This window comes from Loxodonta africana, chromosome 12 (genome assembly GCF_030014295.1).
Source record: "Loxodonta africana isolate mLoxAfr1 chromosome 12, mLoxAfr1.hap2, whole genome shotgun sequence".
In the NCBI taxonomy this organism is placed as follows: Eukaryota; Metazoa; Chordata; class Mammalia; order Proboscidea; family Elephantidae; genus Loxodonta; species Loxodonta africana.
The window spans coordinates 48,862,657-48,889,884 of record NC_087353.1 but is presented as its reverse complement, the minus strand read 5'-3'; the positions used below and the strand labels follow the sequence as shown (position 1 = coordinate 48,889,884).

General features: G+C 37.8%; 1 protein-coding gene across 15 annotated transcripts in view; it reads left to right on the top strand.

Annotated features, from left to right (window-relative positions):
• The window catches only part of DMXL2 (Dmx like 2), a 228,420-nt gene that overhangs the window by 30,202 nt on the left and 170,990 nt on the right, over positions 1-27,228 (top strand). Inside the window, exon 1 of one of the 15 annotated variants that reach the window (XM_064295212.1) lies at positions 10,210-13,581. The exons of the other annotated variants lie outside the window; for them this stretch is intronic. Coding sequence (XP_064151282.1) covers positions 13,573-13,581 — 9 coding nt within the window. The 5' untranslated portion in view covers positions 10,210-13,572. Of the gene's footprint in view, positions 1-10,209; positions 13,582-27,228 lie in introns of those variants that run through there. 15 annotated transcript variants of the gene reach the window in all.

Sequence of the window (27,228 nt, the reverse complement as noted above, 5' to 3'; positions counted from 1 at the left end):
ACTGGCACTTTCTGGTTTCCTGGAGCTCACCTTTTTGGTTCTCTGTCCAGAAAGCTGAGACTTTAGTTGCCCCTCTGCTTTACACTTCTGTAACTGTACCTGTGTTCACTGCCAAGTGGCTGGAGGGCAGAGAGAGGAAGAAAGCATCGGAGGTTCACCTCACTGTCTTTTTTATTATGGTACTTTAGATGAAGGCTTAGAGAACAAACTAAAAAAAAAACAAAAAACCCAGTGCCTAGTTTCTCATTAAATAATTAGTACAGGTGTTGTTCTGTAACGTTGTTTACCAATGCCGTGATATGTCAACACTCTGCCTTCTTGACCTTGGGTTCCCTGTTACCAGCTTTCCTGTCCCCTCCTGCCTTCTAGTCTTTGCCCCTGGGCTGGTGTGCATGTAACCGGTGCTCCAGCTCTCACTTCGTGTGACACTGTGAGGCACAAGTCAGGTAAAAGCGAAAGAAGAAAACTTTATTTGGTTGGCCAAACAAAGGAGCACACCGGGACCTGCATCGCCAAGATGGCTTCTCTATCGGTAGGCACAGGGGCTTATATATGGGGACGAAACAGAGTAGGGGTGGGCTCTTCTGCAGGGTGTGTTCAGGAGCTTGGTCTAACAGGATTGGTGGACAGCTCCTGTGATGATGCTGACATCATTGGCTTGGCATAGTTGCACTGGGGCCGTGACAGAGGAAAAATGGCCGCTTGGCTGCCATCTGGAGGCTGCCCATTTCATGCCGCTTTAGTCTCATTTTGTTTTATGGACCTGTCTAATCTTTGAGTGAAGGGTGGAACCTCAGGAGTGACTTCATTACTGAGCTAAAAGGGTGTCTGGTGGCCATACCCTTGGAGTTTCTCCAGTCTCTGTCAGGCCAGTAAGTCTGGTCTTTTTTTGTGAGTTAGAATTTTGTTCTAAGTTTTTCTTCAGCTCTGTTTGGGACTCTCTATTGTGATCCCTGTCAGAGCAGTTGGTAACGGTAGCCAGGCACCATCTAGTTTTCGTGGTTTCAGGCTGGTAGAAGCAGTGGTTCATGTGGTCCTTCAGTCCTTTGGGCTAATTATTTTCCTTGTGTCTTTGGTTTTCTTCATTCTCCATTGCTGCCAATAGGATGGGACCAGTAGGTGTATCTCATATGGCCTTTCACAAGCTTTTAAGACCCCAGGTGCTGCTCACCAAAGTAAGATGTAGAACATTTTCTTTATGAACTATGTTATGCCAGTTGACCTAGATGTCTTCAGGACAATGGACCCAAGTGCTCAGCTTTAACATCTTGGTCCCTTCAAGGTGTTTGAATGTGTCTGGGAAGCTTCTATGACTTCATCTTGGTCAAATTGTACTGACTTCTCCTATATTGTGTGTTGTCTTTCCCTTCACCAAAGTTGACATTTGTCTACTATCTAGTTAGTGATTTCCCTTCTTCATCCTTCCCCTTCGTTGTAACCATCCAGGATTGTTTTTTTCCTCTGTGTAAATCTTTCCTTGAGTTTTTATAATAGTGGTCTCATACAATATTTGTCCTTTTGTGATTGACTTATTTTATTCAGCATAATGCCCCCAGATCATCCATGTTGTGACATGTTTCACAGATTCATCATTGTTCTTTATTGTTGTGTTGTATTTCATTGTGTGTATGTAGCATAGTTTTTTTATCCATTCATCTATTGATGGGCACTTAGGTTGTGTCCATCTTTTTGCTGTTGTAAATAATGCTGCAGTGAACATGAGTGTGCAGTTCTTATTTCTGTAGGATCTATTCCTAGGAGTAGCATTTCTGCCCAAGTTTTATGGCTGCATTCAGTGAGAGAGATATCGTTGATTGTGCTCACTCTGTCTTACGTGGAAATGAAACCTTTTTTCATATTATCATGATACCATTTTTCAAACTATCAAAAAATATCAAGGACCTAGAAATAAACCTAATGGTGCATATACAATTCTTGTATGGGCAAAATTAAGAAAACTTTATTGAGAGACCTAACTAAAGTGAAATAAATACTGTGTTCATGGTTTGGAAGATTCATTACTATAAAATATCAATTCTCCCCAAGCTGATTTATATATTTGATCATTCCCAATAAAAATTTTAAGAAGATTTTGTAGAATTTGATAAAATGATGTTAAAATTTGTATGGAAATAGGGTCAAGAATAGTTAAGGCAATCTTGAAGAAGAATAAAGTGAGAGGGCTTATTCTACAAGATCAGGAATTACACCCTATTATTAAGATAATGGGAAACCCTGGCGGCGTAGTGGTTAAGTGCCACAGCTGCTAACCAAAAGGTCAGCAGTTCACATCCGCCAGGCGCTCCTTGGAAATTCTATGGGGCAGTTCTACTCTGTCCTATAGGGTCGCTATGGTCGGAATTGACTCGACAGCACTGGGTTTGGTTTTGGTTTATTAAAATAATGTGGTGTTGGTCTAAGGACACACAGACAAAAGTAACAGAATAGAGCACCAAAAACAGACCAACACATATTTTAAAGCTTGATTTATATAAAAGGTGACATGGTAGAGTAGTGCAGAATGGTTGGTCTTTTTAATCAGTCATGTTCTATCTTACCCTATATACAAAAATTAACTCCAGGTAGGTTATAGATCTAGATGTGAAAGACAAAAGAGTAAAGACTTTAAAAGGCAATATAGGAAAATTTATTCTTGACCTCGAGGTTACAAAATATTTCTTAAAGCACTAAATAGACCACAATTTCAGATAAATGTATTTTGGATGAGAGCCACATTCTCACGGTTGAAGAAGGGAGTTACAAATATAGAAAGTGGGAAGGCTAGAATGAAGCCTGTGGTACATGTAATTGTATTCAAGGCATCAGTATGAACTTAAGGGTGTGTGTATGTGTGTGTGTGTGTTATATTTAGAGAGAGAGAAATGGTGTATAGGAGTAGTGATGTATAGATATAGATATGGTGGGCAGGTATGTATGTGCTGTTGTTGTTACGTGCCATTGAGTCGGTTCCGACTCATAGCGACTGTATGCACAACAGAACGAAACACTGCCCAGTCCTGAGCCATCCTTACAATCGTTGTTATGCTTGAGTTCGTCGTTGCAGCCACTGTGTCAATCCATCTCACTGAGGGTCTTCCTCTTTTCCGCTGACCCTGTACTCTGCCAAGCATGATGTCCTATTCCAGGGACTGATTCCTCCTGACAACATGTCCAAAGTATGTAAGACGCAGTCTCGCCATCCTTGCCTCTGAGGAGCATTCTGGTTGTACTTCTAAGACAGATTTGTTTGCTCTTTTGGCAGTCTGTGGTATATTCAATATTCTCCACCAACACCACAATTCAAAGGCATCAATTCTTCTTCAGTCTTCCTTATTCATTGTCCAGCTTTCACATGCATATGATGCGATTGAAAATACCATGGCTTGGGTCAGGGGTACCTTAGTCTTCAAGAAGACATCTTTGCTCTTCAACAATTTGAAGAGGTCCTTTGCAGCAGTTTTACCCCATGCAATGCGTCTTTTGATTTCTTGACTGCTGCTTCCATGGCTATTGATTGTGGATCCAAGTAAAATGAAATCCTTGACAATGTCAGCCTTTTCTCTGTTTATCATGATGTTGCTCACTGGTCCAGTTGTGAGGATTTTTGTTTTGTTTATGTTGAGGTGCAATCCATACTGAAGGCTGTGGTCTTTGATCTTCATTAGTAAGTGCTTCAAGTCCTCTTCACTTTCAGCAAGAAAGGTTGCGTCATCTGCGTAATGCAGGTTGTTAATGAGCCTTCCTCCAATCTTGATGCCCCATCTTTCTTGGATTATTTGCCCAGCATACAGATTGGGGAGGTATGGTGAAAGAATACAACCCTGATGCACACCTTTCCTGACTTTAAACCAATCAGTATCCCCTTGTTCTGTCCGAACAACTGCCTCTTGACCTATGTAAAGGTTCCTCATGAGCACAACGAAGTGTTCTGGAATTCCCATTCTTCCCAATGTTATCCATAATTTGTTATGATCCACACAGTCGAATAAAACACAGGTAAACATCCTTCTGGTATTCTCTGCTTTCAGGCAGGATCCATCTGACATCAGCAGTGATATCCCTGGTTCCATGTCCTCTTTTGAAACCAGCCTGAATTTCTGGCAGTTCCCTGTCGATACACTGCTGCAGCCGTTTTTGAATGATCTTCAGCAAAATTTTGCTTGCATGTGATATTAATGATATTGTTCTATAATTTCCACATTTGGATCGATCACCTTTCTTGGAAATAGGCATAAATATGGATCTCTTCCAGTCAGTTGGCCAGGAAGCTGTCTTCCATATTTCTTGGCATAGATGAGTGAGCACCTCCAGCACTATATCTGTTTGTTGAAACATCTCAATTGATATTCCATCAATTCCTGGAGCCTTGTTTTTCGTCAATGCCTCCAGAGCAGCTTGGACTTCTTCCTTCAGTACCATCGGTTCCTGATCATATGCTACCTCTTGAAATGGTTGAACATTGGCTAATTCTTTTTGGTATAGTGACACTGCGTATTCCTTCCATCTTCTTTTGATGCTTCCTGTGTTGTTTAATATTTTCCCCATAGAATCCTTCACTATTGCAACTCGAGGCTTGTACCCTAGTTGCAATGAGCACAAATGGCATTTCGCTCTTGGTTTCTAAATACCTTGGAGAAATAGCAGATTCTAGGCTGGGGTGGGGAAAATACAAGATGGACCTGAAATATCTAATTGTGCCAGAAAGTAAGGAAGTGCTCAAAGAACAATGGCTGTGGATCAAAAGGACACAGGTTCTAACTTGAAGGGTTGCCAGCTGGCCAGTTTTGGGACAATTTGAGTATCACAGCAAATGACAGTAATTTGAATAAGATAAGAATTCCTAAGTCTTTACTGATATAAATAAACAGATAAGGAAAGCTTTTCTTTACAGAGGGAAGCCAAATAATAAATGACAAAATGATAGAATTAGAAAGATCATTTGGCAACCATCATTGTAATAATTGATGCAGGCAAAAATCACCAATGGTTACTAAAAATTAGTGGGGGAAAGTTTGATAAGTAACAGGATGTTTACAGTGTCTTAAATATCTTTCTATAAGATAGTTAATAATTACAAAGGAAAAACAGTAATTTTATAGAGGAGAAACCTGGCAGATACCATCTTCACCAACTGATAAACATGGGTATCACCAGAGACAGGACAAACTGACAAATGTGTTCCTTGATAGAATGCAATGAGAAGAGCATGGTGTTATTGCGATGTTCCTGCCAAAAATGCATAACCTGGTCCATTTGTTTCTCAAACTGGTGGCTTGAGCTTCACATTGCACATGATTTATAATGGCTGCCTCAGCCCTGCATGTGTATGACTTTCAGTTAAAATCTTCCAGCTAACTCTGGGTCTTTTGGTTTAATTTCACCAGATTGAAGTTTGATTGGCTCAGCTCATCTTTTCCAGCAGGCTCTTAGCCACTGGTCATTATTCTAGATCATCCTTAATCCCATCAGCTGTGAGTAGGGGAATGAGTCATAAGATAAAGAATATAATTATGCCTACTTAGTTGGGGCATAATTTAGATTTTAATTTTTTTTATTAGGGTTTATTGAAACAAATTTTTACACACTTATAAAATGATAGCTTAAAAGTTGAAAGGGGTCTCAGAAGTGATCTAGTCACAATCTTACTTGATGAAGCAAACATCTTTAGAGAGTTGTTAGAGAGTCGGTGTTAGCATGACCAGATTCTCAGGTAAGTGCTCTTTCTCTCATACTGAAATTATTGGACATTTAACCAATTACCATTCAGTAGTTTAATCATATTATTTGGAAAATACTTTTTTTTTTTTTTTTGCTTTTGAATAGTATTTAATTAAAAAACATAGGTTATGAATTTTTAGTAGCTGCATTAAATTGCTCATATTTCTTTGGTGACTGTGGCGTTCTTTTTTGCTTCTTTGGGCTTTAGGTGAAGGTTTACAGAGCAAATTAGTTTCCCACTCAATAGTTTATACACAGATTGCTCTGTGACATTGGTTACAATCCCTGTGATGTGTCAGCACACTACCCTGAGTTCCCCATTGTCATTCATCTGGTTTTCCTACCCCTTCTTGCCTTCTTATCTTTGCTATTGGGCAGATGTTGCTGTTTTGGTCTCATGTAGATGATTGTTCTAAGGAGCACATTCCTCATGGGTGTTATTTATTTTATAGGCCTGTTATTTGGCTGAAAGATGATCTCCGGAAATGGCTTCATTTCCAAGTTAGAAGGGTGTCTAAGGGCCATAGCCTCGGGGGTTCCTCCAGTCTTTCTCAAACCAGTAAATCTGGTCTTTTTTTTTTTATGAATTTGAATTTTGTTCTACATTTTTTTCTCCACTCTAACCAGGAGTTTCTATTGTGATCCTGACCAGAGAAGTTGGTAGTGGTAGCCACGCACCATCTAATTCTTCTGGTCACAGGCTAGTGGAGGCTGTGGTTCCTGGGGGGCAGAACTTTTTTTGGAACACTTTTGCAATAGTCTCTCTCAAAACATCAACATTTAGGTTAAGTGGTTTTCTGAAAATTTCCAGTAGTTGCAAAATAATTTAAAGTTGTCATAAATATTACATATTGGTATTGCTACGTATTACAGAAAAAAAACAAAAAACAAAAAAACATGGCTATTGAGCCGATTCTGACTCATAGCAACCCTACAGGACAGAGTAGAATTGCCCCGTAGGGTTTCCAAGGAGTGTCTGGTGGATTTGAACTGCCGACCTTTTGGTTAGCAGCCAAATGCTTAACCATTATGCCACCAGGATTTCCTACATGTTATAAAATATACTATTACGTATTACATTACATATCACTATTATATATTACTGAATATACTATTGCATATTACATTACATATTGCTATTACATGTTACAGAATATACTATTAAAGTCTTTCAAATGTAAAAGTGTTAAGAACAAATTAACAAAATATTGAGCCATTTAAAGTATTTTCTCTGTTTATAATAATTTAATGTTTAAAGAATGTTCACTTCTGTTTTTTTTAGAAGTAACTATTTTGAAAGAGTAGAATTTTACTTGATTATTCTTAGGGAGGTAAATTGTTATATCCTCCAAGTTTTAAAGAACAAGTTTGAGGCAGAAAGATGACTCTAGATCTTCATACCTGCTAGCCAGTCCATGAGGCTAATGTTTCACAGTATTACTGTGATTTCCTTTTGAAAATTTTGATAACACTTTGAGTGGTTTGTTGTTAGTGCTGACATGTAAAATAACTGTTTATGAAAAGGGTGATTTCTGGTTTCTAGTTCTAGACCTACCTTTTAACGAGAATGTGGGCAAGCTAGAGATAGATTTGGTTTGTAATGGTTAACTAGAGCAAATTAATTAATAATTGCATTTTCCTGTTTTCATAGTCTGATTTTCCTTTCAGATGTTACTGGCGCCAGTAATGAAAACAACCGTGCTTTTATATTTTGTTCGGGGGTATAGAAATGGGCTTAGTTTGAACTTCAAGCTCTGTGTTTCATTTTAGCTTAGTGTTTCGAAGTTTGTTTTAGTGCCATCTATTTTGTTTGTTTGTTTGTTTTTTTGGTGGTATTTTGTTTGTATGGGGCAGTTCTGCTCTGTCCTGTAGGGTTGCTATGAGTTGGAATTGACACGACGGCAACAGGGTTTTTTTTTTTTTTTTATTATTTTGTTCGTAAGTTATCAGAATTGACTAATTTTTGACTAATATTAAAAATAGTTTTTACCCTAATTCTGTTGACTTCGTTGTTGGTGAATTAACTTTCTTCTACTTTTCCCTTAGATCAGTTGACTCTAGGTCTTCGATGTTGTTGGAAATAAAACAAAAGATTGTTTTGTGTCTTACCACTGCACTTTAACACTTCTGATGCTTTGTTGCATTTTCTTCTGTTCTTTTTTTCTGGCTATTGATCTTTGTTTTATGTATTTGTATTCAAGCTTTGTCTTATCTTTCACTCAGCATCCCACTCACAGCTTTGCTTTCTTTTTTTCTACTGCTACTTGTATTACATTATTTTTGCATTATCTGATGTCAGTTGGTTACCACACAAGCGGTCATTATTTCCAGCATTGCTTCACTCATCATAATTTAAACTGTTTTTGCTCTAAACTTTTGGCATACTATATAGTTTCTTTCTCATTTGTTTATTTTACTTATTCAGCACTCTAGAGTGGACTGTAGCCTGCTAAAGTGACCAAATCATAGCAGTGAAGTGTGTTCTTAGTCATGTGGAAAGAAGAGTTTCTTATTTAGATACACCTCCCTGCCCATTTACTCTTATCGTGGTATGGATTTATATCTAAATGACAAATAAGGGAGCAGAAGTTGAAAATGGTAACAGTTTGACTTTGGGTGTATAAACTTGTAGAAAGACAAATAGGCTTATTAAGTTGGTTAACTCATTTTCATGTATTGCTGATAAACACCCTTTGTAGACTTACGTGTTTCATTTTGAGAAGTCTCATTAAATCAACTATTTGTAATTTTTATAAATAAATACATAAAGAATTTCTAATAATAGGCCCATGGCCTATTGTAATCTATTTATAAACTTTCAAATTGGAATAATATATTGTATAAATATATTATCTCAATTTTTTAAAAATAATGAATTATCCTTTTCTTTTGGGTCTTAATATACCTTCACATATTGTTTAAAAAATAAGGATATATTAGCCACACATGACAAAGGATGAATTTCCTTAATCTGTAAAGAGCTCTTATAAATCACTTAGACACTAAACACCCAGTCAAAAAATGGACCAATAACATGAAAAGTCAGTTTGCAGAGAAAATAATACAAATGGCTGATAAATAACAAGATGTTCAATTTCTCTCCTTATTAAAGTAATAAAAACAAATTAAAACAATAGGGGTATACCAGGTTTTGTCAGATTGGAAAGATTAAAATATTTGATAATGATGAGGGTTAGTGAGGAAGTGGCAAAACAGGTACTTTTATACACATGGAGAGTATGTCCTTTCTAGAAGACAGTTTGGCAGTAGTTATTTTAATCATGGACTCAACAGTTCATGTCTTAGAATTTATCCTGTGGGTATACTTGCACACATATGCGTAACAGTTTATGTATATATAGATGCTCATTGAACCATTGTTTGTAGTAGCAAAAGACTGGCAACAACCTAAATTAAATATGGCAATACTATGCAACTATTAAAAAACAAAACCCATTGCCATCCAGTTGATTCCGACACATAAACACCCTATAGGACAGAGTAGAACTGCCCCCCAGAGTTTCCAAGTCTGTAATCTTTATGGAAGCAGACTGCCACATCTTTCTCGTGTGGGGTGGCTGTTGGGTTCGAACCGATGACCTTTTGGTTAGCAGCGGAGCGCTTAACCACTGTGCCACCAGGGTTCCTTAACTATTAAAAAGAATGATATAATTCTTTCTGTGTTGATACGGAAAGTTCTTCATGATATATTGTTAATTAACTGGAAAAAAGTTGCAGAATTCTGTATAGCATGAGCATACTTACACTAAAAAAAAGATTTCAACACACATACAGTTATATATATACCGAACATTTCAGGAAGGGTTCATAGGTAACTGTTAAATTATTGCTCCGGGGGAGTGGAGAGGGGTTTTCTAGAGTGAGAAGGTGACTGACTTTTCCTATGTAATTTTGTTATTCAGTGCATGTGTGTGATTTTTTTCTATAAAAAAGAAAATGTTACTGAAAATATTAAAATTAAATACTTTAACCTACTTATTAAGTTTGTAGTTGCCTTTAATGGGTAAGTGATATATGAAAGTTCTACCTTAATTAGAAACCCATTCAGTAAGGAAACATATTAAACCTTTTTAAAAATTAATTTTTAATTCTAAGAGTATCATAAGGAGTCAGGATTTTTAACTAGGTATTAGGAATTGAATTGTATCTCCCAAAAAGATATGTCGAAGACCTAATTACCTGTACCTGTGAACATGACCTTGTTTGAAAATAGGATCTTTGAAGATGTTATCAGGTTGATGTGAGGCTACCCTGGAGTAGAATGAGTTCTGATCTGATATGACTGGTGCCCTTGTTGTTGTTAGGTACTGTTGAGTCAGTTCTGACTCATAGAGACCCTGTGTGCTACAGAATGAAATATTGCCCAGTCCTGTACCATCTTCACAATTGTTGCTACGCTTGAGACCAGTGTTGCAGCCACTGTGTCAATCCATGTCATTGAGGGTCTTCCTCTTTTTTTTTTTTTTAATTTTTATTGTGCTTTAAGTGAAAGTTTACAAATCAAGCCAGTCTCTCATACAAAAATTTATATATACCTTGCTATATACATTTAATGAGCACACTCCTCTCCACCGTCTATTTTTGTGTCCATTTGGCCAGTTTCTGATCCCCTCTGCTCTCTCATCTCCCCTCTAGACAGGAGCTACCCACATAGTCTCATGTGTGTACTTGATCTAAGAAGCTCAGTCCTCACCAGTATCATTTTCTATACTATAGTCCAGTACAATCCCTGTCTGAAGAGTTGGCTTTGGGAATGGTTCCTGTCTTGGGCTAGCAGAAGGCCTGGGGACCATGACCTCCGTCTAGTTAGTCTCAGTCAGACCATTAAGTCTGGTCTTTTTACGAGAATTTGAGGTCTGCATCCCACTGCCCTCCTGCTCCCTAAGGGGTTCTCTGTTGTGTTCCCTTTCAGGGCAGTCATCGGTTGTAGCCAGGCACCATCTAGTTCTTCTCGTCTCAGGCTGATGTAGTTTCTGGTTTATGTGACCCTTTCTGTCTCCTGGGTTCATGCATACCTTGTGTCTTTGGTGTTCTTCATTCTCCTTTGTTTCAGGTGTGTTGAGACCAATTGATGCATCTTAGATGGCTGCTTGCCAGCATTTAAGAAGAGTGTCTTCCTCTTTTTCACTGACCCTTCCTCTTACCAAGCATGATGTCCTTCTCCAGGGACTGGTCCCTCCTGATAATATATTCAAAGTACTTGAGATGAAGCCTTGTCATCTTCACTTCCAAGGAGCACTCAGGCTGTACTTCTTCTAAGACAGATTGGTTCATTCTTCTGACAGTCCATGGTATATTCAGCACTGTAATTCAAAGGCATCAGTTCTTCTTTGGTCTTCCTTATTCACTGCCCAGCCTTCGCATGCATATGAGGTGACTGAAAATACCATGGCTTGGGTCAGGCACACCTTAGTTCTCAAAGTGACATATTTGCTTTTTAACACTTTAAAGAGGCCTTTTGCAGCAGATTTGCATGAAGCAATATGTCATTTGATGTTTTGACTGCTGCTTCCATGGGCATTGATTGTGGATCCAAGTAAAAAGAAATCCTTGACAACTTCAGTCTTTTCTCCAGTTAGTATGATGTTGTTTATTGGTCCAGTTGTAAGGATTTTTGTTTTCTTTACGTTGAGGTGTAATCCATACTGAAGGCCATAGTGTTTGATTCATCAGCAAGTGCTTCAAGTCTTCTTCGCTTTCAGCAAGCAAGATGGCTTTATAAAAGGGGAAAATATACACGGAGGCAGAGAGCAGAGGAAGGGAACCATGTGATCCTGAAGCTGCAAGTGAGGGCACTTCTGGAGGTACTGGAAGGTAGGTGAGAGGCATAGAACAGTTTCCTCCCGAGTCCTCAGAAAGAATCAACATCTCTGATACCCTGATTTGGATTTCAAGCCTCTAGAGCTGTGAGACAGTGAATTTTTATTCTTATAAATCACCCAACTTGTGGTATTTTGTTTTGGCAGCCCTCAGAAATTCATGCAATTGTCTACAGTGAACAGAGGGAAAGGACATTTTCTTGGGAAATTTCTGTTAATCCTGTGCCATGTCTGTGATTTGTCTTCTTGGTTGTAAGATTTTTAATGGTCAACATTAGCCTCTTAAGACTATTTTCAGTAGATAAACTTGAAACAACCAAGTAACCATCAAAGCCCAGCTACCTCTTTAGCTTCTTGTTTGTTTATAGAGCAAAGATCACCACAAAAATGAATTTAAATGGATTTATGTAATTACCCAATAAGGAGAATAAAAACTTGAGCAGTAGAAACAAAATGATAGAAGATGGTTATTAGTGAAGATGAAGAAACAGTGCAAAGAGGCATGAATTTGAATCCATGCCATGTCTTTACCGTATGACCTTAGGAAGTTGCTTAAATCATGTGAACTTCCATTTCCTTATCTAAAAGTAGGATTAATAACCAGCTTGAAAGAAAGCCTAGGCATGTAGAATGCATAGTACAGTACCTGTCACTCACTATATCTCCAATAAATGGTACCCCTTATAGTTATTTTTATGGTTGCAGCGGTACATTGATAGGGAACTGCTAGAAATTCAAGCTGGATTCAGAAGAGGACATGGAACGAGGAATATCATTGCTGATGTCAGATGGATCTTGGATGAAAGCAAAGAATACCAGAAAGATGTTTATCTCTGTTTTTTGACTATGCAAAGGCATGCAACTATGTGGATCATAACAAATTATGGATAACATTGTGAAGAATGGGAATTCCAGAACACTTAATTGTGCTCATAAGGAACCTGTACTTAGACCAAGAGGCAGTCATTTGAACAGAACAAGAGGATACTGTATGGTTTAAAATCAGGAAAAAGTGTGCATCAGGATTATATCCTTTCACCATACTTATTCAATCTCTATGCTGAGCAGATAAGCTGGACTCTATGAAGAAGAATGCAGCATCAGGATTGAAGGAAGACTCATTAACAACCTGCGATGTGCAGATGACACAGCCTTGCTTGCTGAAAGTAAAGAGAACTTGAAGCAGATCAAAGACTGCAGCCTTCAGTATGGATTATACCTTAACATAAAAAAAAAAAAAGCAACTGGACCAATAAGCCACATCATGATAAAAGGAGAAAAGATTGAAGTTGTCAAGGATTTCTTTTTACTTGGATCCACAATCAATGCCCATGGAAGCAGCAGTCAAAACATCAAATGACATATTGCATTGAGCAAATCTGCTGCAAAAGATCTCTTTAAAATGTTAAAAAGGAGATATGTCATTTTGAGAACTAAGGTGCGCCTGACCCGAGCGATGGTATTTTCATTCGCCTCATATGCACGCAAAAGCTGGACAATGAATAAGGAAGACCAAAGAAGAATTGATGCCTTTGAATTATGGTTGAATATACCATGGACTGCCAGAAGAACAAAGAAATCTGTCTTGGAAGTATAGCCAGAATGCTCCTTAGAAACGAGGATGGCTAGACTTCATCTCACATACTTCAGACATGTTATATCAGGAGTCACCGGTCCCTGGAGAAGGATGTCATGCTTGGTAAAGTAGAGGGTCAGTGAAAAAGAGGAAGATCCTCAATGAGATGGATTGACACAGTGGCTGCAAGGATGGGCTCAAGCACAGCAATGACTGTGAGGATGGCACAGGACTGGGCAGTGTTTTGTTCTATTGTACATAGGGTTGTTATGAGTCAGAACCAACCTGATGGCACTTAACTACAACAGCAACATCAACTTATAATTATTTTTTTAACTCTTAATAGCAGCTGCCTTCAGTTGTGAAAGAGTGAAGCCTATATTTACATCAGTCAAAACACCGTTTCAGAGAAGTGGGAGTTTAACAATAAAATTCTTTATGTTCTTGGTAAGACTATACGCACTTTGTTAAGTTAGACAAACTTCTCAATGTGTTTAATATTCCTTGATTTGTCAGTGCTTTTCTTTCCTTTACAATATAGGTATATTTGTCTAAATTGTTGTAAATGATCTTAAATTTTGACCCTGTAACTTCCAGGATGTTAAAGCACCCATGTGCTCCAAAGAAAATGCTAATATACATCTGTTCGTATTCTATGTTGTTGTGTGAAAGGTCATGTTTGTGTAAGACTTTAAAAACTTTATTTTTTTACTTTTCACTTTAATTTACCCAAGACAAAGGAAATTGGAGAAATGGTAATTTCACTATTTGTGGGATATGAGTATTACTTGTTGACATTTTTGGAAATAGTATAGCCAAGGACATTATAAATAAACACTGAAGTTAGAGAAGACTGAAGGGAGTATAGTTACTGCGTCTCTTCAGATGCAATTAGGATTATGGATCACATGGCTTTAAACCCATTAGGGAAGCAGCAATATCTTTATTATGGTAATGACAGGATGCTAATTCCAAGCACTTTATGACTTTAGGAAAAAACAAACAAACCAACCCGTTGCCATCCAGTTGATTCCCACTCATAGTGACCCTATGGGACAGATAGAACTGCCCCATAGAGTTTCCAAGGAGCACCTGGTGGATTCAAACTGTCGACCTTTTGATTAGCAACCGTAGCACTTAACCACTACACCACCAGGGTTTCCATCATTTTAGAAAATGATATTTAAAAATTTTCAAGTGTTTGTAGCATTTTATTAAGGTGAAAGAAGAAGGTCACTTTGTTTTTCAGCCTCAACCAGTTGGCCAGACTTTTTAATGACGTTTTGAGTATCACAACTAAGAAATGCAGAAAACAATCTTGCTAATAACAAATCCAGTTTTTAATTCCTATGTAATTATCATGGGATAATATGGCACACCATGCACATTGTCTAAAGAAGTGATTCTCTTAGAAAAACTAGTGAACACTATGAACCCAGGGACAAAAAGCACATTCACACAACTTTGGATATAATTACCAGGAGTTCGGAGACCTTCAGAGACCACCTGTGACTAGGCTCATTAGACTGCGGGTTGAAACTCTTAGTTCCAATGCCCAAAGCAGAGACTACTTTTCTCTATCTTAATAGAACAGATTTGGTCTCTATAAGATTAAAACAAATGAGGGTTAATATTTTTAAAGCTTTTCCTTGACTCAAGAGCTTCTGCTGTGGAAGTATTATCTGTTAGTTACAAATTATTATTAACATCAACTAGTTAAGTTCCTTAAGGAGCCCTGGTGGTGCAGTGGTTAAAACGCTCGACTGCTAACCGAAAGGTGGGTTGTTTGAACTCACCAGCTGCTCCTTGGGAGAAAGATGTGGTAGCCTGCTTCTGTAAAGATTACAGCCTTTGAAACCCTGTGAGGCTGTTCTACTCTGTCCTGTAGGGCTGCTAAGAGTTGGAATCAACTCGACATCAGTGGGGTTAGTTATTCTTTATCATCATAAGGACAGTCCACTCCTTCCATAAAGAAGCCCTCCCACATGAATGGCAGGAAGTGGTGTTTTCCTAATACTTTCCTTTTTTCTTGGGCTTTGTGTGATGTAGGGGCCAAACCATATACTTGACTTTGAGATAAACATTTTATAGATTAGTACTGTTAAAAGAAAGAGGTCTGGTGGTACGGTGGTTAAGCGCTCAGCTGCTAACTGAAAGGTCAGAAGTTCAAACCCACCAGCAGCTTTGTGGGAGAAAGACGTGGCAGTCTGCTTTTGTAAAGTTTTACAGCCTAGGAAACCCTATGGGGTGGTTCTACTTTGCTCTGTAGGGTCAAATATGAGTCAGAATTGACTCGATGGCAATGGGTTTGGTTTCGTTTACTGTTAAAAGTGCAGGGCACTGGTGTATGCTGCTATGGCACAGGGTTGGTTCTACAAGAACCCAAGGATGGAAGAACCTGGTCAGAGGATTCCATTTGCTCCACAAAGTGCTTGCTGCCTTTTTCCTGCCTCCCTGAAATGATACCGTGGCTCATCTCTACATGTGTAGGAGTCAGTTTATACTCAGCAAAGTCAGAGATATTTTACTTCTCTGGTACAAAGGATCCCACACTGTGCCCTCTGGGGTTATTTTAGTATTTGCTTGTAGTTCCTGTGAGCACCTTCTTTTCCTCCTGCACTGTGAATTCTTCCTCTGGTGAAACCCTGGATTCTAAAAGAGATGAGTGGAGCAAAATTGCGTTTGACCTTCCTGTAGTTGCGAGAATGGCTATCTCTGAGTAATTTCAGATTTTGTAGAAACCTTCTCAATTCCTTGCGCTAACCCACTGCCTCTCTGTGCTGGGTGCTGTGTAAATTACTGGGCTTACAAAGATGAGTACAGGCCTTCTAGCACTAAGACACCGTAATAGAGACTGGCTGATGCAATGAGAGTAGGAGCTTTGTTATTAGGCAAACAGATCCAGACTCTGTGAACTTGGGCAAATTGTTTATCCTTCCTGACCTCAGTTTCTTCATCTTTAAAAGGGGGTCTGTGAAGATAATGGGAATGTTTGTAAAGAATCTAGCATACCGCCTGTTCATAATAGATACTGAGTAAGTCGCGATTTATAAGGAAGGCTTTGGTAGATTCCCTTCTGGTAGATCTTCTACACCCGTGTTACTGTTACAGTGGAAAATTAGTCAAAATCTCTCCATCTCTTTTCTTGGCCCAACTACCCTCATAAACTTGGCCAAATTACTAGCAATAAGGTTATGTCAGCTGTCTCAACTCCATGTTCTTAAGCCAAGTTTCCAGATATTTAGACTTTTAGAAATTATGTTAGAAAGACTTTAAACCATTTATTTATTACGTAGGTATTTACTAAGGGCTGCTTATGTGCTAGGTGCTAGGACTGCAATGATAAACAAGGACAAGGTCCTTGATCTGATGGACCTTTCAGGCGTTAAACACAGATTTATTTAAATCATTAAAATCTCCTGACCCCTCAGTTATAGAATGCATGTGGGTTTTTTTTTTTTTTTATTAACTTTTATTAAGCTTCAAGTGAACGTTTACAAATCCAATCAGTCTGTCACATATAAGTTTACATACATCTTACTCCGTACTTCCACTTGCTCTTCCCCTATGGAGTCAACCCTTTCAGTCTCTCCTTTCGTGACAATTTTGCCGTCTTCCCTCTCTCTCTATCCTCCCATCCCCCCTCCAGACAAGAGATGCCAACACAATCTCAAGTGTCCACCTGATTAGCTCACTCTTCATCAGCATCTCTCTCCCATCCACTGACCAGTCCCTTTCATGTCTGATGAGTTGTCTTCGGGGATGGTTCTTGTCCTGTGCCAACAGAAGGTCTGGGGACCATGGCCGCTGGGATTCCTCTAGTCTCAGTCAGACCATTAAGTATGGTCTTTTTATGAGAATTTGGGGTCTGCATCCCACTGATCTCCTGTTCCCTCAGGAGTTCTCTGTTGTGCTCCCTGTCAGGGCAGTCATCGATTGTGGCCGGGCACCAACTAGTTCTTCTGGTCTCAGGATGATGTAGGTCTCTGGTTCATGTGGCCCTTTCTGTCTTTTGGGCTCTTAGTTGTTGTGTGACCTTGGTGTTCTTCATTTTCCTTTGCTCCAGGTGGGTCGAGACCAATTGATGCATCTTAGATGGCCGCTTGTTAGCATTTACGACCCCAGACGCCACATTTCAAAGTGGGATGCAGAATGTTTTCATAATGGAATTATTTTGCCAATTGACTTAGAAGTCCCCTCAAACCATGGTCCCCAGACCCCCACCCTTGCTCCGCTGACCTTTGAAGCATTCATTATATCCCGGAAACTTCTTTGCTTTTGGTCCAGACCAATTGAGCTGAACTTCCATGTATTGAGTGTTGTCTTTCCCTTCACCTAAAGCAGTTCTTATCTACTGATTAATCAATAAAAAAACCCTCTCCCTCCCTCCCTCCCTCCCCCCCTCGTAACCACAAAAGTATGTGTTCTTCTCAGTTTTTACTATTTCTCAAGATCTTATAATAGTGGTCTTATACAATATTTGTCCTTTTGCCTCTGACTAATTTCGCTCAGCATAATGCCTTCCAGGTTCCTCCATGTTATGAAATGTTTCAGTGATTCGTCACTGTTCTTTATCGATGCGTAGTATTCCATTGTGTGAATATACCACAATTTATTTACCCATTCATCCGTTGATGGACATCTTGGTTGCTTCCATCTTTTTGCTATTGTAAACAGAGCTGCAGTAAACATGGGTGTGCATATATCTGTTTGTATGAAGGCTCTTGTATCTCTAGGGTATATTCCGAGGAGTGGGATTTCTGGGTTGTATGGTAGTTCTATTTCTAACTGTTTAAGATAATGCCAGATGGATTTCCAAAGTGTTTGTACCATTTTACAATCCCACCAGCAGTGTATGAGAGTTCCAATCTCTCTGCAGCCTCTCCAACATTTATTATTTTGTGTTTTTTGGATTAATGCCAGTCTAGTTGGTGTGAGATGGAATCTCATCGTAGTTTTAATTTGCATTTCTCTAATGGCTAATGATCGAGAGCATTTTCTCATGTATCTGTTAGCTGCCTGAATATCTTCTTTAGTGAAATGTGTGTTCATATTCTTTGCCCACTTCTTGATTGGGTTGTTTGTCTTTTTGTGGTTGAGTTTTGACAGAATCATGTAGATTTTAGAGATCAGGCGCTGGTCGGAGATGTCATAGCTGAAAATTCTTTCCCAATCTGTAGGTGGTCTTTTTACTCTTTTGGTGAAGTCTTTAGATGAGCATAGGTGTTTGATTTTTAGGAGCTCCCAGTTATCTGGTTTCTCTTCGTCATTTTTGGTAATGTTTTGTATTCTGTTTATGCCCTGTATTAGGGCTCCTAGGGTTGTCCCTATTTTTTCTTCCATGATCTTTATCGTTTTAGTCTTTATGTTTAGGTCTTTGATCCACTTGGAGTTAGTTTTTGTGCATGGTGTGAGGTATGGGTCCGGTTTCATTCTTTTGCAAATGGATATCCAGTTATGCCAGCACCATTTGTTAAAAAGACTATCATTTCCCCAATTGACTGACCCTGGTCCTTTGTCAAATATCAGCAGCTCATACATGGATGGATTTATATCTGGGTTCTCAATTCTGTTCCATTGGTCTATGTGCCTGTTGTTGTACCAGTACCAGGCTGTTTTGGCTACTGTAGCTGTATAATAGGTTCTGAAATCAGGTAGAGTGAGGCCTCCCACTTTCTTCTTCTTTTTCAGTAATGCTTTGCTTATCCGGGGGTTCTTTCCCTTCCATATGAAGTTGGTGATTTGTTTCTCTATCCCCTTGAAATATGACATTGGTATTTGCATTGGAAGTGCGTTATATGTATAGATGGCTTTTGGTAGAATAGACATTTTTACTATGTTAAGTCTTTCTATCCATGAGCAGGGTATGTTTTTCCACTTAAATATGTCCTTTTGAATTTCTTGTAGCAGAGCTTTATAGTTTTCTTTGTATAGGTCTTTTACATCCTTGGTAAGATTTATTCCTGAGGATTTTATCTTCTTGGGGGCTACTGTGAATGGTATTGATTTGGTTATTTCCTCTTCAGTGTTCTTTTTGTTGATGTAGAGGAATCCAAGTGATTTTTGTATGTTTATTTTATAACCTGAGACTCTTCCAAACTCTTCTATTAGTTTCAGTAGTTTTCTGGAGGATTCCTTAGGGTTTTCCATGTATACGATCATGTCATCTGCAAATAGTGATAGCTTTACTTCCTCCTTGCCAATCTGGGTACCCTTTATTTCTTTGTCTAGCCTAATTGCCCTGGCTAGGACTTCAAGTACGATGTTGAGTAAGAGCGGTGATAAAGGGCATCCTTGTCTGGTTCCCGTTCTCAAGGGAAATGCTTTCAGGTTCTCTCCATTTAGAGTGATATTGGCTGTTGGCTTTGCATAGATGCCCTTTATTATGTTGAGGAATTTTCCTTCAATTCCTATTTTGGTAAGAGTTTTTATCATAAATGGGTGTTGAACTTTGTCAAATGCCTTTTCTGCATCTATTGATAAGATCATGTGGTTTTTATCTTTTGTTTTATTTATGTGATGGATTACATTAATGGTTTTTCTGATATTAAACCAGCCTTGCATAGCTGGTATAAATCCCACTTGATCAGGGTGAATTATTTTTTTGATGTGTTGTTGGATTCTATTGGCTAGAATTTTGTTGAGGATTTTTGCATGTATGTTCATGAGGGATATAGGTCTATAATTTTCTTTTTTTGTAATGTCTTTACCTGGTTTTGGTATCAGGGAGATGGTGGCTTCATAGAATGAGTTGGGTAGTATTCCATCTTTTTCTATGCTTTGAAATACCTTCAGTAGTAGTGGTGTTACGTCTTCTCTGAAGGTTTGGTAGAACTCTGCAGTGAAGCTGTCCGGGCCAGGACTTTTTTTTGTTGGGAGTTTTTTGATTACCGTTTCAATCTCTTTTTTTGTTATGGGTCTATTTAGTTGTTCTACTTCTGAATGTGTTAGTTTAGGTAGGTAGTGTTTTTCCAAGAATTTATCCCTTTCTTCTAGGTTTTCAAATTCGTTAGAGTACAATTTTTCGTAGTAATCTGAAATGATTCTTTTAATTTCATTTGGCTCTGTTGTGATGTGGTCCTTCTCGGTTCTTATTCAGGTTATTTGTTTCCTTTCCTGTATTTCTTTACTCAGCCTAGCCAATGGTTTATCAATTTTGTTAATTTTTTCAAAGAACCAGCTTTTGGCTTTGTTAATTCTTTCAATTGTTTTTCTGTTCTCTAATTCATTTAGTTCAGCTCTAATTTTTATGATTTGTTTTCTTCTGGTGCCTGATGGATTCTTTTGTTGCTCACTTTCTATTTGTTCAAGTTGTAGGGACAGTTCTCTGATTTTGGCTCTTTCTTCTTTTTGTATGTGTGCATTTATCGATATAAATTGGCCTCTGAGCACTGCTTCTCTGTGTCCCAGAGGTTTTGATAGGAATTATTTTCATTCTCGTTGCTTTCTAAGAATTTCCTTATTCTCTCCTTGATGTCTTCTATAACCCAGTCTTTTTTCAGGAGGGTATTGTTCATTTTCCAAGTATTTGTTTTCTTTTCCCTAGTTTTTCTGTTATTGATTTCTAGTTTCATTGCCTTGTGGTCTGAGAAGATGCTTTGTAATATTTCGATCTTTTGGATTCTGCAAATATTTGTTTTATGACCTAATATGTGGTCTATTCTAGAGAATGTTCCATGTACACTAGAAAAAAAAGTATATTTTGCAGCAGTTGGGTGTAGAGTTCTGTATAAGTCAATGAGGTCAAGTTGGTTGATTGTTGTAAGTAGGTCTTCCGTGTCTCTATTGAGCTTCTTACTGGATGTCCTGTCCTTCTCCGAAAGTGGTGTGTTGAAGTCTCCTTCTATAAATGTGGAGGTGTCTATGTCAGTTTTCAATTCTGTTAAAATTTGATTTATGTATCTTGCAGTCCTGTCATTGGGTGCATAAATATTTAATATGGTTATGTCTTCGTGGTCAGTTGTCCCTTTTATCATTATATAGTGTCCTTCTTTATCCTTTGTGGTGGATTTAAGTCTAAAGTCTATTCTGTCAGAAATTAATATTGCTACTCCTTTTCTTTTTTGCTTATTGTCTGCTTGACATATTTTTTTCCATCCTTTGAGTTTTAGTTTGTTTGTGTCTCTAAGTCTAAGGTGTGTCTCTTGTAGGCAGCATATAGATGGATCGTGTTTCTTTATCCAGTCCGTGACTCTCTGTCTCTTTATTGGTGCATTTAGTCCATTTACATTCAGCGTAATTATAGATAAATAAGTTTTTAGTGCTGTCATTTTGATGCCTTTTCATGTGTGTTGTTGGCCATTTCATTTTTCCACATACTTTTTGGTGCTGAGACGTTTTTCTTAGTAGATTGTGAGATCCTCATTTTCATAATGTTTAACTTTATGCTAATTGAGTCGTTACGTTTTTCTTGGCTTTTTTCTTGAGTTATGGAATTGATATTCCTTTTTGTGGTTACTTTAATATTTACCCCTATTTTTCTAAGTAAAAACCTAACTTGTATCGTTCTATATTGACTTGTATCACTCTATCTGGCAGTTCAATGCCTCCTGTATTTAGTCCCTCTTTTTGATTATTGTGATCGTTTATCTATTGATTTCCATGATTCCCTGTTATGTGTATTATTTTGTTTATTCATTTATTTTTTAGAATTAATCTTAATTTGTTTGTTTTTGTGCTTTCCCTATTTGAGTTGCGTTGATATCAGGACGTTCTGTTTTGTGACCTTGTATTGTGCTGGTACCTGATATTATTGGTCATCAGGCCAAACAATCTCCTTTAGCATTTCTTGCAGTCTTGGTTTAGTTTTTGCAAATTCTCTAAACTTGTGTTTATCCGTAAGTATCTTAATTTTGCCTTCATATTTCAGAGAGAGTTTTGCTGGATATATGATCCTTGGTTGGCAGTTTTTCTCCTTCAGTGCTCTGTATATGTCGTCCGATTCCCTTCTTGCCTGCATGGTTTCTGCTGAGTAGTCTGAACTTATTCTTATTGATTCTCCCTTGAAGGAAACCTTTCTTTTCTCCCTGGCTGCTTTTAAAATTTTCTCTTTATCTTTGGTTTTGGCAAGTTTGATGATAATATGTCTTGGTGTTTTTCTTTTTGGATCAATCTTAAATGGGGTTCGATGAGCATCTTGGATAGATATCCTTTCGTCTTTCATGATGTCAGGGCAGTTTTGTGTCAGGAGTTCTTCAGCTATTTTCTCTGTGTTTTCTGTCTCCCCTCCCTGTTCTGGGACTCCAATCACCCTCAGGTTATCCTTCTTGATAGAGTCCCACATGATTCTTAGGGTTTCTTCATTTTTTTTAATTCTTTTATCTGATTTTTTTTCAGCTATGTTGGTGTTGATTCCCTGGTCCTCCAGATGTCCCAGTCTACATTCTAATTGCTCGAGTCTGCTCCTCTGACTTCCTATTGCGTTGTCTAATTCTGTAATTTTATTGTTAATCTTTTGGATTTCTACATGTTGTCTCTCTATGGATTCTTGGCAACTCATTAATTTTTCCAGTATGTTCTTGAATAATCTTTTTGAGTTCTTCAACAGTTTTATCAGTGTGTTCCTTGGCTTTTTCTGCAGTTTGCCTTATTTCATTTGTGATGTCCTTAAGCATTTTGTAAATTAGTTTTTTATATTCTGTATCTGATAATTCCAGGATAGTATCTTCATTTGGGAAAGATTTTGATTCTTTTGTTTGGGGGATTGGAGAAGGTGTCATGGTCTGTTTCTTTATGTGGTTAGGTATGGACTGCTGTCTCCGAGCCATCACTGGGAAACTAGTTTTTCCAGGTAATCAGCTGGTACGCTGGCTCCTGGTTCTGAAAACGATCGCTGTCTGCCCGTATTTGTTTGTTCTCCGTCTCTAAGTCTGTGTTTGTTGTTCAGAGTTCGTAGATTGTTATGTATGTGATCGATTCACTTGTTTTTCCGAGTCATTGTTTCAAGAGGGATCCGCGGTAGCGTCCACCTAGTCCGCCATCTTGGCCCCGCCTCCCTCAGAATAGACATTTTTATAAGGTTAAGTCTTCCTTTCCACGCGGAAGGTGTGTTTTTCCACTTATGTAAGTCTCTCTTGGTTTCTTGCAGAAGCGTACTGTAGCTTTCTTTGTATAAGTCTTTTACATCTCTGGTAAGATTTATTCCTAAGTATTATATCTTCTTGGGGGCTACTGCAAGTGGCATTGATTTGGTAATTTCCTCTTCGATGTTCTTTTTGTTGGTATAGAGGAATCCAACTGATTTTTGTATGTTTATCTTGTATCCCGATAATCTGCTGAACTCTTCTATCAGTTTCAGTAGTTTTCTTGAGGATCCTTTAGGGTTTCCTGTGTATAAGATCATGGCATCTGCAAATAGAGGTACCTTGACTTCTTCCTTGACAATCTGGATGCCCGTTATTTCTTTATCTATGCCAGTTACTCTGGCTAGGACCTCCAACACAATTTTGAATAAGACTGATGATAAAGGGCATCCTTGTCTGTTTCCCGATCTCAGTGGGAATGTTTTCAGGCTCTCTCCATGTAGAGTGATGTTGGCTGTTGGCTTTTTGTATAAATGCCCTTTATTATGTTGTGGAATTTTCCTTCTATTCCTATTTTGCTGAGAGTTTTTATCGTGAAGGAGTGTTGATCTTTGTCAGATGCCTTTTCTGCATAAGTTGATAAAATCATGTGATTCTTGTCTTTTGTTTTATTTATGTGGTAGATTACATTAATTGTTTCTCTAATGTTGAACCATTCCTGCATACCTGGTATGAATCCCACTTGGTTACGGTGAATTATTTTTTTGATATGTTGTTGAATTCTATTGGCTAGAAATTTGTTGAGGATTTTTGCGTCTATGGTCATGAGGGATATAGGTTTATAATTTTCTTTTCTTTTGGTGTCTTCACCTGGTTTTGGTACCAGGGATATGGGGGCTTCATAAAATGAGTTTCGTACTATTTTGTCTTTTCTGTGCTCTGAAATACCGTTAGTAGTAGTGGTGTTAACTCTTCACTGAAAGTTTGGTAAAACTCTGTGGTGAAGCCGTCCGGACCAGGGCTTTTTTTTTTGATTACCTTTTCAATCTCTTCTTTTGTTATGAATCTATTTATTTGTTCTACCTATGTTTGTGTTAGTTTCTGTTGGTAGTGTGTTTCTAGGAATTCATCCATTTCTTCTAGGTTTTCATATTTGTTAGAGTACAGTTTCTCATCGTAACCTGATATGATTCTTTTGATTTCAGTTGGGTCTGTCGTAATGTTGCCCATCCCATTTCTTATTTGAGTCATTTGCTTACTCTCCTGTTTTCTTTAATCAGTTTGGCCAGTGGTTTATCAATTTTTTTGATTTTTTTCAAAGAACCAACTTTTGGTCTTGTTAATTCTTCCAATTGTTTTTCTGTTTTCTATTTCATTTAGTTCAGCTCTAATTTTTATTATTCGTTTTCTTTTGGTGCCTGTGGGTTTTTTTTTTGTTGCTCTCTTTCTATTTGTTCAAGCTATAGAGGTAATCCTTTGATTTGGCCCTTTCTTCTTTTTGGCTGTGTGCATTTATTGATATAAATTGGCCTCTGAGCACCGCTTTTGGTGTGTCCCAAAGGTTCTGATAGGAAGTGTTTTCATTCTCATTGGATTCTCTGAATTTCTTTATTCCATCCTTAATGTCTTCTATAATCCAGTCCTTTTTGAGCAGGGTATTGTTCTGCTTCCAAGTGTTTGATTTCTTTTCCTGTTATTGAGTTCCACTTTTATGGCATTATGGTTAGAGAAGGGCTTTGTAATATGTCAATGTTTTGGATTCTGCTAAGGCTTGCTTTATGACCTAATATGTATTCTATTCTAGAGAATGTCCCATGTGCACTAGAAAAGAAAGTATACTTGGTTTCTGTTGGGTGGAGTGTTCTGTATATGTCTATGAGGTCAAGTTCGTTGATTGTGGCATTTAGATCTTCCATGTCTTAACTGAGCTTCTTTCTGGATGTTCTGTCCTTCACTGAAAGTGGTGTGTTATAGACTCTTTCTGTTATTGTTGAGTTGTCTCTCACTTTCCAATGCTGACAGAGTTTGTTTTATGTATCTTGCAGCCATGTCTTTGGGTGCATAAATATTTAATATGGTTTTATCTTTTTTGTGCATTGTCCATTTGATCATTATCTAGTGTCCTTCCTTATCCTTTATGTTGGATTTAACTTTAAAGTCTATTTAGTTAGAAATTAATATCACCAGTCCTGCTCTTTTTTGATTGTTCTTTGCCTGATGTATCTTTTCCCATCCTTTGAGTTTTAGTTTGTGTCTCTAAGTCTAAGGTGTGACTCTTGTAGGCAGCATCTAGACGGATCTTGTATTTTAATCCATTGTGCCACTCTCTATCTCTTTATTGGTGCATTTAGTCCATTTACATTCAGCGTAGTTGTAAATAGGTATGAATTTAGCACTATCATTTTGATGTCTTTTTTTGTGTGTTGTTGACAGTTTCTTTTTCCCACTTAATTTTATGTGCTGAATAGATTTTCTTTTATATTGTTCTTTCCTCATATTTGCTGTTGTTGATTTTGTTTCTGCTGAGTCTTTATTTTTTTTTTCATGTATTTTATTTGAATGAGTAGGATAGTTTGTCTCCTTTCTGATTACGTTATTATTTACCCCTGTTTTTCTAAGTTGAAACCTAACTTTTATTTCTTTGTATTGCAGTATCTTGCTTTCCAAATGGAACGTGTATGATTACATTTCTTAGTCCCTCTTTATTATTTTAATATTGTTTTCTTTTATATAATAACATTGCTGTTTGCCTGTTTTAGCTTTTTTTTTTTTTTAAGGTTTGCTTTGTTTTTCTGGATTTCCTTTTCTGGGTTGACTTTTGGTTGCTTTGCCCAGCGTTCTAGTCTTGGGTTGATACCTGATATTACTGATTTTCTAACCAGAGAGCCCCCTTTAGTATTTCTTGTACTTTTGGTTTGGTTTTTACAAATTCCCTAAACTTGTTTTTCTCTGGAAATGTCTCAATTTCACTTTCATATTTAAGAGACAGTTTTGCTGGATATATTATTCTTGTCAGGCAATTTTTTTTCCTTTGATTTTTTCAATATGTCATCCCATTGCCTTCTTGACTTCATGGTTCTGCTGAGTAGTCTGAGTTTATTGTTATTGGCTCTCCTTTGTAGGTGACTTTTCATTTATCCCTCGCTGCTCTTATTTTGATTTTGGCAAGTTTGATGATAATATGTCTTGGTCGTTTTCTTTTCAGATCTACCTTATGTGTAGTTCGATGAACATCTTGGGTAGTTATCTTCTCATCTTTCATGATATCAGGGAAGTTTTTTGCCAGCAAATCTTCAACAGTTCTTTCTGTATTTTCTATTATCCCTCCTTGTTCTGGTACTTCAGTCACTCATAGGTTATTTCTCTTGATAGAGTCCCACATGATTCTTAAGATTTCTTCATTTTTTGAAATTCTTTTATCTGGTTTTTCTTCAAATATATTAGTGCCAAGTGACTTATCTTCGAGTTCAGAAATTCTGGCTTCTGCTTGCTCAATTCTGCTGCTTTGACTCTCTATTGAGTTGTCTACTTCTGTGATTTTATTGTTAATGTTCTGAATTTCTGATTGCTGTCTGTCTATGGATTTTTCTAGGTTATTAAACTTTTCATAATGTTCCTTAATAATCTTTCCAATTTCTTCAAGTGCTTTATCTGTGTGTTCCTTGGCTTGTTCTGTGTATTGCCTCATTTCCTTCCTGATGTCTTGAATGGTTCTCTATATAAAACTTTGGTATTCTGCCTTTGGTTATTCCAGGAATGCACTTTCATCTAGAAGATCCTTGGGTTCTTTGTTTTGAGAGTCTGTTGAGATGATCATGGTCTGTTTCTTTATGTGACTTGCTATTGAGTGTTTTCTCCCAGCCTAAGGTATTGTGTTAGTTTATGCTTGCTTACTGTGTCATTGCTTCTTGCTCTGTTTTGTTTTGGTATACCCCTGTGGGCTGCTTGAATGAGATAGCTTGATTATTTTCACCTTTAGAGCTCTGATGTCCTGTCCCCAGATGGCTAGAGCTATTTTCTGGTATATTAGTATAGGTGTCCATTTAGTTTTGTTGTTTGAATTCAGCTCAGG